The sequence below is a fragment of the Nanorana parkeri genome, unplaced genomic scaffold (assembly GCF_000935625.1).
Source record: "Nanorana parkeri isolate BGI_ZX_2015 unplaced genomic scaffold, ASM93562v1 scaffold345, whole genome shotgun sequence".
Taxonomy (NCBI): Eukaryota; Metazoa; Chordata; class Amphibia; order Anura; family Dicroglossidae; genus Nanorana; species Nanorana parkeri.
The window spans coordinates 123,117-138,549 of record NW_017306613.1 but is presented as its reverse complement, the minus strand read 5'-3'; the positions used below and the strand labels follow the sequence as shown (position 1 = coordinate 138,549).

Below are 15,433 nucleotides of genomic sequence, written 5' to 3'. Positions count from 1 at the left end.
GAAGCAGAAAAAATGGGCAAGCTTAAGGATTTGAGCAACTTGCGATGGCCAGCGATGGTCAAATTGCGATGGCCAGATGACAGGGTCAGGGCCACTACAAAACTGCAGCTTGTGGGATGTTACCGGTCTGGGCCTACCAAAAGTGATCTAAGGAGGGAAAACTGGTGAACCGGCAAAAGGGTCATGAGCGGCCAAGGCTCATTGATACATGTGAGGAGCAAAGGCTGGCCCATATAGTCCGATCCAATAGAAGAGCTACTGTAGCTCAAATTGTTAAAGGAGAACTATGACATGAGTGATTTCCACTCACCTCATAGTTCTAAGCCGACCTGTGACAATGAGACTGTCACAGGTCGGCTCAGTAGATCGGGAGGTGAGAGAACACATACCGGGTTCCCTCACCTCTCGATCCTGTCACGGCTCTCTGCCGTGACAGGGGGAGGGGCTGGATTCCCCTCTTCCCGCTCCGATCCTCCAGCGCTGACTGGCGGAACGGACGGGGGAGGGGGCGGGTACAGCTGGCTCTGCCTCTAGATAGGCAGCGCCAGCTGTCACTCACGCAGCTGGGCGGATCCCGTCATCTAAGTCGGGATCCGCTCCAGGTGCGGCGTCTCAGTATACCGCAAGCTGTAGCTCGCGTATACTGAGCTTAGGGTAACGGGAGGACGCTAGCCCGTTACCCCAAGGAGAACTATGGGGAAAAACACTGACCCCATAGTTCTCCTTTAAACAAGTTAATGCTGGTTAGAACTCTGTCTGAATACACAGTGCCACCTGCACACCAGGATGAAGTTTCAAAACAAAAGTATAGCCATTTTATTGATGTCACTCAGACAATCGCTTTTGGGCCGCACAGGGTCCCCTTCATCAGGCTCAGAAATGACGAGCCTGATGAAGGGGGCCCTGTGCAGCCCCGAAAGCGATTGTCTGAGTGACATCTATCAATAAAATGGATATGCTTTTGTTTTGAAACTTCATCCTGGCGTGCTGGTGACATCTGTATCTGGTAAGGAGTGCTCCAGGACATTTGGACATTGAACACACACTGCATCACAGTTTGTTGCGTATGGGGCTGCATAGCCACAGACCAGTCATAATGAACTAATGATATTAATGGTATTAAATTAGTTTGGCCAAAGTAACTTAACTGGAACTCACAGACTGCTATTTAATGATAAAAGGTGCAGCTTTTATTAAAAAAAAAAGTATTATGCTATTGTAGATTGGGACAGGTCAGGAATTGATTCATGCAGACTTGTAAAGGTCTGTTTGAAGCCAGCGACAGCCAGGAAACTGAGAAGCAAGTCAGCAATGACAGTCCCATATTTTTCTCAGTAGAGATTCTCTTTAAATCCTTAGAGAAGGAATGCAAATGTATTTGACTTCTATGGGGATGGACACTAGAGAGATTATTTACACATCAGTATATTCAAAATATATACTGCATATATAGTATAAATGTAATAGTCACGTCACATTTTAATGGTAATAACCAGAATAATGCACATTATGTCGTTATGCATTCTAGTTTCCTTTTCAGCATAAACAAATGCAGCGCATCCTGCAACAAAATAAGATCACAACTCGAAGCAATTATGGAACTCACTCTTGTTTGATTTGCTCAACTGGAACGATTTCCTTTAATATCTACGTATTACCAGCAAGTTTAACTCATTAAACTCTACCAATTCCTGTAATTGCTGTTCCGTCAGACTTGGCTAACCTATGATTTAGCACACAAAAGATCTGTAACGATCACACAAACTAATCAATGAGCTAAGGAAAGCGGAGAGATGGCGGATTAAAACGTGCCAGAGAATGGAGTTGTTCTATCTCTGCTTTGTGTGTATTATTTTTCCCATTCTGTTTTCATTTCGGCGGTGCTGTGACCTTCTGCTGTAAGCGGTTATATTCTCTTAACCTGTAAACCAATGACAGAAAGAAAAGGGGAGATGGAAGAACAAAAATTAGCAAAGGTCACCCTTATTCATGCAAATCAATGTCAGAAAGGAGAGAGAAGCCACAAGGTCAATTTTACTTGTTAATAAGTCAAGGAAGGGTTTATAAAAGTGATGCATGTATTATGCTGCTTTTCCCTCATTTCCTTCACAAATGCCTTGAAAGACAGGAGAGTGACTGTAGACCACCGATGAATCAAAACGCTTTGAATAAAAGCCAATTAAAGCAGAAAAAAAGCCTTTTATGTTAATGTCTGGGAGGCTTGCAATGTATTGTTAGAGGAAGCATTGAAAGGACAGGTACACAACACTGTCATCTCCTGTGCATCACAGCTAAAATGATTTTTTTTTAAATACGTTTGCATATTTAACTCTCTATGTGGCAGATTCAGAGCTAACGGTACCCAGAGATTGCTTGGAACGCTGAGCCTTTGAGGAAGAGATCAGTGTGCCAGAGGCTCAAGAAATGGGGACACAGATTTGATAAGTGCAACTGAGCTCCCTGTCAGGAAGTGGTAAAAAAAATTCCTACAACAATAGTCTTTAAAAAAAGAATCTTCATACGCCCCTATATGGTAGCCAGCGAGTCGAAATGTTGCCCTGTTGAAGCTCCTGGTACCAATACTATACATTTATTTATTACAGGTATTTATATGGCACCAACGATTTACGCAGCGCTTTAAATGCACATTCAAATCAGTCCCTGCCCTCAAGAAGCTTACAATCTAAAGTCCCCATCTTACATGCATACATACAATGGCCAATTTAGACAGGAGCCAATTAACCTTCCAGCATTTCTTTGGAGTGTGGGAGGAAACCCACGCAAGCACAGGGAGAACATGCAAACTCCTTGCAGATAGTGTCCTGGCCGGGATTCAAACCAGGGACTCCCAGTGCTGCAAGGGAGAAGTGCTAACCACTATGCCACTGTCCTACCCTTCTGGGTGTGTGGAATAGCATGTTACCTGCTGGCTGCTTTGGTGTCTCCTACCAAATCCTACAACGCTATTGTGTGCTTTAGTGATGAACAGGCCAGCAGGGGACACTTGTTTTCTACACACCAGGGGTGCCAGATAGTAATGGTGCAAGAGAGCAAAGTTTTGGCTCACCGGCTGCCAGATAGGTAAATTTAAAGATGCTTCTTTCATGGGCTATCACTACTGGACTTTTTTTACCCCCTGACAGGGCTGCTTTAAAGTAAGCCTGTGGTCAGGCTATAGACAATTAGGTATATACATATTCCTAACATGTAGTAAATGAGCTCTAAAACAAGCCCTTACTAACCTCTGTAGCCACAAGCACTGTGCAGCAATTCAACCGCAAAGTTCACAGTAAAAGCTATCTCAGCAGCTCAGCTCCCCCTCACAACAGTAACTCAGCAGCTCAGCTTCCTCTGCTCCCCTTCTAGCATAGACTCAGCAGCTCAACACCCCCTCTCAACAGTGACTTAGAAACTTAGCTCCCCTTCACAGCAGTGACTTCCCCTCCCCTCCCTCACAACATTGATTATACAGTATAAGCTTGGCTTCCCCTTCTCCCCCTTTACAACATTGACTTGTTTTGGGTATAGTCAAGAGGGAATAGAACCTGTTTCAGATGTTTATTGCTACAGTCTATGAACCCATCACACTCAAAACCGCTGTTCCTTATAAAAAACGGGTGCTGCGGAAGTCGACGGATGGCAACTGTCTATAATCACAGGATAACAGACACTGGCAATCAAAAGTAATTAATCAATGGCGTCTGTTTATTGGAGGCATAGAACATACAATGCATCAAAAAGCAACGTTTCGGGGGTCTCACAAGATCCCCTTCATCAGGTAGAATAAGTGATGAAGGGGATCTTGTGAGACCTCAAAACGTTGCTTTTTGATGCATTGTGCTATGTTTCATGCGTCAATAAACCGACGCCATTGATTCATTACTTGGAGTGCCGGTGTCTATGTTATCCTGAGATGTTTATTGCTGTCTGTGTCTCCTTTTTAGAGATTCACTATCAATATCTGACCTGATCACCAAAGCCGCTAAGGGCAATTCTAACATTTTACAGTTTGCACTGGCAGGAGGTGAGGGGAAACACCATTTCTTGTAACAACTATCTAAAGTAGAGATTTCCCTCAATTGTGGAAGGTTTTCTATTATTTCCTTTTGTATGTAAAGGACAGAAAGTAATGACAAAACATTTCCCAGCTGCAAAAAAACAAAAAACAAAAAACACCCAAAACTTATAGTGGTTCTAACTGTTTCCCACTCTACCCAAAAAGAGAAAAATGTTTTGGCTGGAGGGTTTTTCTTACATTTACAGGGCTTTTCACAAAAGGGTGAAGAGTTTGGAGAAGGCAGGAGAAGTGAGCAATCTAGGCCAAAATAGCTGATTTGGAAAAGTTCTCCAATTCAGCTCACTTTCCAGTTCAGATTTGTCCTAGATTGTTCCCTTCTACTACCTTCTCCAAACTCTTCACCCTTTTGTGAATAGCCCTGATAATGCAAACCAAACAACATAGGGGTATGTTAGCAGGAGGGAAACTTTCATGACCACTCTGATGGTTTCAGATCGGTCAACAAACCTCATCTTTATTAAAGTGAACCTGTACTTGCTGCAAGAAAATAAACTTAGCCAGGGGATACATAGAAAGCACCATCGGGTACCATAAAAGCTTGCTCTCTCCAGAGTATGGAAGCCCTGGACAACCCTAACTCCCAGGAATGGGGAGGATAGGCCCAACTCCTCCTATTAATGCAGCTTTCATTGCCCAAGTGACTTATCACCATCCCTGAGCATTGCCATTTAGGGTCTGTGACTTAATCTATGCAAATATGGGCCATCAGAAGGTTGGTGTTTGCTAAGGCACTAATGGGCACTGGCGGTGCTTTGGGTGGCTGGTAAAGGGAAGTTTGCTGTCAAACAAAGGACATTCTATGGCACATCATACATAATCGCAGTCTTCATGCTTTTGACAGGCAGTAAAAGGTGCAGTTCAGATGTGAAGAAGCCAGGTACAATATGCCATGGAAACAAAGTAAAATTACTAATTTGTTGGATTGTCTACAGTACCAAATGGTCTACAGAATTAAAATAAATTCATCTGGAGCAAACACACAGAAATATAATACCGTCCAGGCGATTTTGATGCTGCAACAAATTGGTAGCTTTCTTAAATAAGGCTGGTATGGGTTTTGGCCAAAGTATCAACCTGACAAGGAAAGTATTAACCCAATATTTTAGGTAATACTTAGTTTTAAAAGGGTTAACTAGGTTAATGTGGTTACAGTGTAAGATAGGGTATGGTGAAGTGTTACTTTTCATTAGCAATTTGTTAGGTTAGGTGTTATGGGTTACCTTAGGAAGTAAGTTAAACATTAATATAAGGTCCTGCTTCCTGATGAATCATACAAAATTCGAGCTGTGGTGGCCCTGTTGGCACCACCAGAATATCAAAGGAGCTGGGTGGAAAACTGTTGGGCATCCAATCAGTTGGGGGCACTGTTCGGGTATTTAGACAGCCAATCAGAGCTGAAAACCTCATGCCCCTGGTGTGTTCACCTAAAAATAATGTTTTGTTACATATGGTATAGAAAACAGCTCACCTCACTGCATGGATCTTGATGAATCCAGATGCATCACATGGCTCATAATCTCCCTGCTTGTCCATGCTGTATGGAAAAGGAACAAACATATAATGTAATTAAGAATTTTATAAGTGCAAAAAAATCCATGCAAAATGGAAAGTAACCTTCAAAACGTACAGATTATGTTCTCTATGCTAATATCCAGCTTATTATAGTAGAACTTTTTTTTTTCGTTTTGGTTAACGTAAGGGAGGGTTTAAGCTCAGTCAGCTTTTTTTTTGCCCTCTGTGTCCCATTGGAGAGATTTCCCTTTCATTCCTGTCTGATACACAACAGGAAGTAAGAGGGAATCCCTCCAAAGAGAGGGAAATGCCTGGTGGTCAGCAGGAACACCAGAACTAGTGTCCCCATTGGAAGATTTCCCATCTATTCCTATTCTGATGACAACACGAAATGTGGGATTTTCTTTTCCCTTCACTGATAACAGCACAAATAGGGAAGGTTCATTTCCCTAACTGGGACAACAACCTATCTTTTGAAAAAGTAAAAAAAAAACAACAACCTGAGAGGTGTTCTAAACCCTCTTCCGTCTAAAGCATATCTGCTCAATGATACCTCCACCATTACCACCTGCATATGGTCATGTTATTTGCTGTCACCAAACTCCGGGATGCAGAAGAAGCCTCCCTGTGCTCTACACCAGCCATGTAACATCCCCGCACAGCTCTGCTTTACATGTCCTTAAGGGTGTAACCATAGTCATAGCAGACAATGCAACTTTTTCCGGGCTCAGAGTTATCACAATAACATTTAGCAAACACAGTTGGGTAAAATTAGAATATATAAAGTTTGGCAGTTTCTGTATGATTGCAATGAAAATATGAATGTTTCATAGATAACCATGGACAAGTTTAATCATTTAAAGTGACAAAACCTTTTTAGTGATGGTCTTTCTTGCTGTCTGTGTCCTTACTGGGTAGATTCACTCCCTCCATTTATCCTGGCAACCATGGTCATCAAGATACATAGTGATACAAAAATCCAACATTTTACAGTTGTCACCAGAATAAGTGAGTGAAAATAATCCAATGGGGACACCCGATTTGCTGACAGCTTTATTCCTAGGTATTTTTCCCCATCCTAGCAAAATTTTCTCCTGCTACCAATTGTTTCTCTAGGTCAGGAAGCGCAGAGAAATCTCCTTTCATCCATTCCCTATTCTATCCTAAACTTAAAGGAGGTTTTGGATTTAACAGGTATAGGCAGCCTCAGCACCCCCGCTGTTGCAGAATTACAAGTCCCATTAGGCATTGCAAGACTCTGACAGCCACAGGCATGGCTCCCAGAGGCATGATAAGAGTTGTAGCTTCACCACAGCTGGAGTCCGGAGGTTGCCTACCCCTGGGATATAGACACACTAAAAGACTGAATACTCCAAACAGGGCCGGCCTTAGGCCTTTAGGCGCTCTGTGCGAGAAAGCTTTACAGCACCCTCAGTGACCACACCCCTCAGTGGCCACACCCCCAGTAACCACACCTATTTTCCCCAATATCCGCACCATTTAAAGACTCCGATTTTGTTAAGCCGCAAACAAAAATATATTAAAAAGTATGATAACATTTTTTTAATTCAAAAGGTATTAAACTTGTAGGCACAATATAAGTATTCTTATCAAATAAAACAACAGAAGGTAAACAATAAATGTCAAACTACAATAGAGTCTATAAAAATAAAGTATCAGGTTGTCATGCCGATCCCTTTTTTCAACTAAGTATATCTAGAAAAGTAAAAATAGAAAACAGAACACAAAACCTGGACTACATGTAAATTAATGAATTACTATATGTCCGAATATACGAAAAATGTATTCAGGCACATAATAATTTGTTTGAGAATGTGCGGCCATGTTGACCACCGGCATGTTCTGTGAATGTGTGCCACCATCTTGGAGGCGGGGAGCATGACGTTACATGACGCCATGCATGCGTGGCGTCAGGTGACGTCACATGCCTATATAGGCGCCGCCATCTTGGTGTATACCTAGATATACACTAAGATGTCGTCGCCCAACACGTGCGGTGCTGTATGACGTCATGTGCCCTGCCTCCAGAACATGCCAATGACTGAATCCAAAAAAGCATAAAAATTTGTTTTGTTTGATGAAATGAATGAAATGTTTTTAGTTTTTGTTCATTTCATGTCAAATACATTTTTAGTCTTCGCACTAATGTCTAATAATATGCGTGTGTGTGTAATATGTGTGTAATGTAAATCACAGTCTGTTCATTCATAACTGGGGACACATAGTAATATGTGTCCCCAGTTATTTACAAACACTGGAGTGATGGGACGATCACTTAGGAGAGAAGCCGCCCCGAGGACGAGCTGTGTCGGCCGCCTGGCGCTTTTGTTGCCATGCCGCCCTGTGCGGCCGCACAGCTTGCACACCCCTAAGACCGGCCCTGACTCCAAATTTAGTAGCATGCAGGGCAGGATTTACCACAAGGCCAGGCCTTGGGGCAGCAGGGAGTAGAGGGGCAGCAGGGGTGCGGAATTCCCATCTCTAGGCGCCGGGCGGATAGTTGTTTTTTACATTTAGCCCTGCTTTGGGCAAGCAGAGATAAATGTACAGCGGGGAAGCCGCCGCTTTTTTTGTACAAGTGATCTCTGTGATTTTGCCGAGATCACTTGTATGCAGCCTGCAGGTCTGCCATTCTCCATCGGGGGTTGGCGGGTAGAGGGGGGTGCATTAAGGAACCTGGCCTCCGACCCTGGTGTCATGGCCAATTTTTTGCTGACAAGTAAACACCTGCCATCTTGTCTAGCTTCTATGCAGGCCAAGCAAGTTTCCGCCCAAGACAGAATCCACACCTGGCCTTGTAGTAGAAACCGACCCCGACTACACGGTCTCCATTTTGTATGGATGTCAAATAATAATTTTTCCTGTCTTTTCTCGATCTGCTCCTGACTTCCATGTTCTCTTTCCCCAGATCCTTCCTCGCTAGCTCCCTGCGTGTTCTTAATACCGAACTAACTATTACCGGTAGGCTGAAATACGTGGATTGTAAAACAAAACTGGTGCCTTGTGCTGCCAGCAGTGGCTACCCCTCCCAATATAAATTACCACCAGCCTTAAATTGTGGAAGGAGAAGGGAAAAAAAAAAATGACTGTAGAATGATTTTACCTCCCTTGACGTGAAACTAAAGTATGAAGGAAAGAGAGACAGAGAAGAAACCGGTGCCTTTTATTTTTGCTCATTGAAGTGACTGTGACCTGCTCTATAATTACGTTACTTTATACCCACTGTGCTAAGGCATTTCCACCCTGTGTTAGTTGCAGCAGCTTGCTCGCTCCCCCTGATTCCCGTTAGGCTGTCATTCAAAAGCTTTCAAAGCAGAAATGCAAAAGTCAAAAAGAAGAAAGGCAAATGGTTGGCGGCACGGTGAGTATAAAAGCCAGCTCTCTCCTGATCGTGCTTACTTTAGGATTTTTTTCCCCCCTTCTTTTGACTTTATTCATTGAATCTCCAAGAGAGACAGAGAGAGAGAGAGAGAGAGAGCGAGAGAGTGACATAATAAGGGGGGTGGAGGTGGTTTGAGAAGCTGCTGATTTGGAAACAGATGGGAGGAGGTGGGTGGAAGAAGAGGGGGCATCCAAGGTAGGTGGTAATGGGGAAGATAGCATAAGATCTCTTCCTTTTCTCCATCAGCGATATAAATAATGCGGGCTGGGCAGAGGAAAAGCAGCTTATAGCCTAATGAGGGCAAAAGTGTGTGCCTAGTGGTGGAATTGTGTAGAGAGTGATGATGTCATTACATGAACTGTGAGGTCATGAGGTTAGTAAATGAGCCTGTGGCTTATAGTGATCAAACAACTTTTGGCAATACATTATCCTGAGCATTATTCAATGGGGCAATTTGGTCAGAATCAGATGTACCCTAGAAATACACTTCTCCTTTATCATGCTAGCCCCAGCCCTTCCATCTCCTTTTGTGTAAACTAATTGAAGCCTCATTACCTAATAGTAATCTAATTCTCACACTGATAGCATTTATCAGGACCTTTATGTGTAAAGCCATGATTATGGCGCCTGTGCTATTGTGTCTGCTATGGCTCCCAAGTCCAAAGAATGTGAAAACAGCCAAAAATTGCCTCTCACTTCCTGCTCTGGTGATAGGGAGGCAGTAAGCTGGCCACACACTTATAGATTTCTTTAGTTCAGCCCAACAAATTCCGCCATTCATGCTAAACAGCATAGATGGATGAATCTCCAGTGTCGGCAATTGTGTTTGGATAGCTTGGGCCTGACCCTGTTAGAATACCTGATCAGGGATTGCAGCTGAATGGCTGCGGTCACTGTGCTTGGCTGATAATTTTCCACCTGGCTCCTTAAAGTAAAACTCGACCCATCAATTATTTAAGGTCTCTCAAAACAGTTACTTTTAAGCAATGCCAACCAAGGTTGCCAATGTGCAACCAAATTTACAAGCCTGCAAATGACTGGTGCACGATCACTTGTGCATCACCATGGCATCTGGAATCCAAACAGAGGCTAAGATGGCACCTTCCTTGACTGTAAAGGAGAAGAGGTTGTAGTTCCACTTTAAATAATCAACTTTTGTTGAGCTGATTGATGCCGGCAGGGACGCACACAGCCCAGTCAGCGCGCCCAGGACCAAATTTGAGCTGTATATGGACAACTTAAGTGATAGGAGATTTTTACCTGGGAATGGAAAAACAAATATATGTTTCTAGTGCAGTAGGTTTTGACTGCTGTCTGTCTCTCAACGACACCCATTCTACTCATTTCATTGTCTGGTGTCAGAGACAGGAAGTAAGGGGAGGTCCCTGGTCGGAGCCGAATCCGAACCTGAGCTCCTCCGAACAAGGAAGTGCTAGGGCACTTCCACCCGTTTTGCTGTGGGCCGGGCATTCCCCGTAGTTGCATGTAAACAAAGGGGCAGATGCTTGTCCTGAAATAATTTACCTTATCTGACCACAAATTTTCTGTCTGGTAAAATGTTGTCAGCAGAAAGTGAGGGGAAATCTCTCTAACAGAGTCCCAAATAGATGTGAAACAAAACAAACTAAAAGTTTTCACAGGATATACATTGTAATCATTGCCTACTATATATGATTCACCTTGCTGCACAAATTGCATGCTGGGAACCTGCTGAAAGTTCATTGCTTACCTCACCAGCTCCTCGTTATACAGGGACTGTGGTGACTCTCTGCCCAGTATATAAACTTGTCCCTTCAGGACAGACAAATGCACCTTCCCTTGTACCATTTCCTGGGATTTGGTGATACACGAGCGAACAAACTCACACTCGGGGCTGTACCAGAACCCTGCAAGTACAAAGATAATAAATCAGTGACTATAAGAAGAAATCTCATCGATGTGAAACAACTGAATCAGAAAAGTCACATTTGCCATCAGGAAGAATTTGGAATTCTCATTTCATGGTAGAATACCCAGAGCACACCTCCACTCTGGGAGGGAAAGTCCATGTCCACTGATCTTCTTAAAGGATCTGGAAGGATTTTTGTGGCTGGTGGCTAAAAAAACGGCCAGATTTTACAACTCATAGCAAATGAATAGACCATTTAATTTAGTAAATAATTCATTTAATCAGATTACATGCATTTCTTGCATTTGCTTCCTGTTATCCTAAGTAAAGCAAGACAGAGAGAGAAACGGTCACCATTATGAGCCAATAACGGCTCTACTGCTTTACATAGTGATGCTAAGCTGGCCATACATTGTTAGGATTCCCACTGATTTCTGTGAGCTCCCTAAATCCTAACAGTAGGTGGCTATGCCAGGTCGCCTGGTCAAAATTTTGAGGGCTTTTGAACCAAACTAGTTGACTCAATGATGGCGAGTTTGAATGCTCTGAGGAACGATTTTCTAGAATTTTAAAGGAAATTCCACTGCTGTATGGCCAGCCTGAACCAATAAACTTGATTACAGAAGAGCACAGGGGTGACCTCATCGGTGTGCAGTGGTTACTCCATTGGCAATCACAGGTCCAAACCTGAGCTCCTCTGAACAAGAAAGTGCCATGGGCTCTTCCACCCAATCAGTCACGGGTCAATGATTCGCCATGTAAACAAAGGGGCAGGATGCTTGTTCTGACATAATTTACCTTATATGGCCACATTGCCATATGTCATTACCAAATACCAAGTAGCTAAATGTCATTACCAAATATACAGTAGGCATGTATCCATATAAGATCAATTACGTCACTGCATCCTATCCCTTTGCTTAAGTCAAATGGCAGCTGATTGGGCAGCACAGGAGGAGTATCCGTTTGTGTTCGGGAGCTCCTTCCAGGTTTGGAAGAGCTTAGATTCAGACTGGGTTTGGTTTGAACCTGAGCTCGTTCCTACTTAACAGCAGTGTAGTCTGCAGGGATGTCCAGGACCCGGAGATGCTGTCTGGCCTTAATCACAAGTGAATTTCAAATCCTTTGACAGGTCAAACTGTTCACATACAGTATATACTGTATACTTCTTCTGTATTTGTAGCCACCTGTATTGTAATAAGACATAATACTGTGAGTGTGATCATCTGCAGGACAGTTAATGGTATCATTATCACCAATATAATGATTATAATGGTATAATTATAATCAATAATTGATTTTCTCTATATAGCCAGTGTACAGAAGCAGGAATAAGCAAACAGAAAAGCAGACACATTGCATAAAAAAACACCCAGTGACAGCTCAAAATCTGGCTTTAAGCAGATCTTGGGATAGCAAGGCAATGTTGTCACAACAGAAATTTTCATATGAATGAACGTTTTAAGAGGTCTTACACTTCCGAGTTCCTGACATTTTCCCTTTATGTTTTTCGAAGGTAACATAAGCATGTAACATTTTGCAAGCGTTGGGGTATGACTGCTAAATCTCTCTACATGCCAATCTGTTTTTGCCTGACTGAGGAGGACAATGAGCACAGTGTCACGTGTGCTCAATAAAGACAGCTTATGTTGCCCACAGCCGCCAATCACATTAAAGGAAACCTGCTCCAAAAGCAATACATAGGCTACCATTGCTGAGCTCCTAGCTGCCTGGCTATCTCTGGCTTCACTGCTGTCATCTAATTATAAGCTCTCTGACCTAGGACCAAGTATGCAGCAAGTGAAGTCAGATCTCCTGACCTACACATGCATCAGTGAAGCCAGAGCATTAACGTGAGAGTCAAGTATCTATAACATTTAGAAGGAGGTCAGGAGTGGAAGCCAGGTTTATGTAACGTTTAAGGCTAGCCACAAAGTTAAAAGGAGAACTATGAGGTGAGGGATTTTCACTCAGCCTCATAGTTCGAGGCGACGTGTGACAATGAAACTGTCACACGCCGGCTCAATAGATCGGGCAGTGAGCGAACACATACCATCGCTCGCTCACTTCTCAATCCTGTCCCTGCAAAGAGCAGTGGCTGTCAGTCACGGCTCCCTGCAGGGATTCCCCTCCCCGCTCCGATCCTCCAGCGCTGACTGGTGGAACGGACGGGGGAGGGGACGGGTACAGCTGGCTCTGCCTCTAGATAGACAGAGCCAGCTGTCAAATCACGCAGCTGGGTGGATCTCGACAGTAATGTTGGGATCCATCCCGGCTGCAGCGGTCTCAGTATACCGCGAGCTGTATACTGAGCTTTGGGTCACGGGAGGACGCTAGGTTGTGTCCTCCCGTGAACCTTAACTAGAACTATGGGGAAAAACACTGATTCCATAGTTCTCCTTTAAAGCTGAACTCTAGGCAGATATAAAAGACAAACATTAGTACAGCTATGCATTCAATAACACATCATAGCATGTATTTCTGCATCATAGCAGTGCAAGTACGTGAATTTTGCCTGGTAACTGCCTCGTGGCTGGAGTGTGAGAGACAGAAGTAGCACAAGGAGCCAATCAGTTCATGTGCTGATAAGGGGCATGCTGATGGAGAAAGAAGAATGACAGACGGATGAGGTCCTCACTGTGCTGCTTCTCCTTACACTGTCCAGTCATGAGCAGGATGGCCTGGGCTCAGAGGAAGTAGGTTGGATGATGCTGGTCATCACATTGAGGACATCTAGTGGCAAAAAAGTACTGCAGGGGAAGTCTCCCGATTAGGAAAATATTAAAGCATAAAAAAAGTTATGTGAAAGTTGAGCATGGCTCTACCTCCTATTGCCTTTTTTTTTGTAACAAAAGTCTGGATAAAAATGGTCCTCGGAAACCCCACTTAATCAATATGTAGTGTAGATAATCCCATGAGATTGAATCAAATGCCTTTGAATATCCAGGGACAATAATATGCCCGGTATATTCCTTGTTTTAAGCACATGGATAAGATGGATAATTTTCCTAATGTTGTCTCCCGCTTGCCTCGAGGGGATAAATCCCACCTGGTCCCTGTGGATGATTGTTGGTAGGAATTTGTTGAATCGGGTAGTCAATATTTTCGTGAGGATTTTAATGTCCACATTTAAAAGGGATATTGGGCGATGGTTGTTGGGGTCTAGGTGGTCTTTATCTGGTTTAGGGACCATGGAGATATATGCCATTAGTGAGGAAGGGTGCATGGAGCCACCATTGCTCAGTGAGTTAAATAGTGCGACCAGTCTAGGGGCTAAGATATGCATCAATATTTTGTATTAGAGGGCGGAAAAGCCATCAGGGCCAGGAGCTTTAGATGTTTTGAGGGATTTGATAGCTAGTATTACCTCTTCCTCTGTTATCGTGGAGTGTAAAGACTCCTATTGCCTTTTTATTGGTCATTTAATATGATAGGCAGCATCAGTTACCAGCAGGAAGGTTTTGAGACATAAAAATGAATTGGTCCTTTACTGTAAAAAAATGGGACCTGGCTATAGCTTCAGCTGCCTGTCTCTCTGGATCTACAAATGATGAGCTCAGCTTATGTGTTTATTCATCATTTGCTAGATTTGTGATAGGTTTACATTGAAGACCCAACCAAGGTAATACATTTGACAGAATAAATGTGATAAATGTACATAATGGTTTATGTGTATGAGTCCAGCAAGTAGATTACAGTCCATGTACCCATTGCACTCCTGACCGCACGTCCAACAAAGTATCCTGGGTGCTCAGTAGTCGACGGATGGCCACCGTCAAAGTAATGCAGAAAAGAAATAGACACCGGCACTCCAATAATAAATCGATTACGTCTATTTATTGACGTACATCAAAAGCAAAATAACACACTTAGTGCGACGTTTCGGGGACACACAGGAACCCCTTCATCAGGCAAAAATGTTTTGCCTGATGAAGGGGTTCCTGTGTGTTCATCAGGCAAAAAACATTTTTTTGCCTGATGAAGGGGTTCCTGTGTGTCCCCGAAACGTCGCACTAAGTGTGTTATTTTGCTTTTGATGTACGTCAATAAATAGACGTAATCGATTTATTATTGGAGTGCCGGTGTCTATTTCTTTTCTGAGTCCAGCAAGTGCCCTCCAGCACCAGTCTCATTTTGTGAACTGGCAATCATATGGAAAAAGCTACTGCGAAGATCAGAATTCCCCAAGGTCAGCTAGGGTGCCTATAGAGCAAACACTGGAGCTGATCACTCCAGTGTTTGTAAATAACTGGGGACACACAGTACTATGTGTCCCCAGTTATGAATGAACAGGAAGTGATTTATATCACTTCCTGTTCATTCATGAGTTTCTCAGTGGGGAGTAGCACTCTGTACAGAGGCTTCTCCCCATTCAGAAACTGCTTGATAGTAAATATTTCCTGAATGAAAAGAGAAGCCTCTGTACTTTCCATTCATTAAGAACAGAGGCTGCAGAAAAAGAGATGCAGGACCTTGTGTCCTCAATTTCTTTTTCTATTTTAAAAGGGAAATATCAGGGGGCTGTTTAGACCCCTAATATTTCCAGGAAGCC

The 15,433-nt window shown here is 43.3% G+C and overlaps 1 protein-coding gene across 1 annotated transcript in view; it reads right to left on the bottom strand.

Moving 5' to 3' along the window:
- Positions 1-1,858: 1,858 nt before the first annotated feature.
- The window catches only part of ASS1 (argininosuccinate synthase 1), a 72,252-nt gene continuing 58,677 nt past the window's right edge, over positions 1,859-15,433 (bottom strand). The window contains exons 12-14 of the mRNA XM_018558531.1: positions 10,723-10,879; positions 5,547-5,612; positions 1,859-1,921 (exon numbers count right to left, since the gene is read on the bottom strand). Coding sequence (XP_018414033.1) covers positions 1,870-1,921; positions 5,547-5,612; positions 10,723-10,879 — 275 coding nt within the window. The 3' untranslated portion in view covers positions 1,859-1,869. The remainder of the gene's footprint in view (positions 1,922-5,546; positions 5,613-10,722; positions 10,880-15,433) is intronic.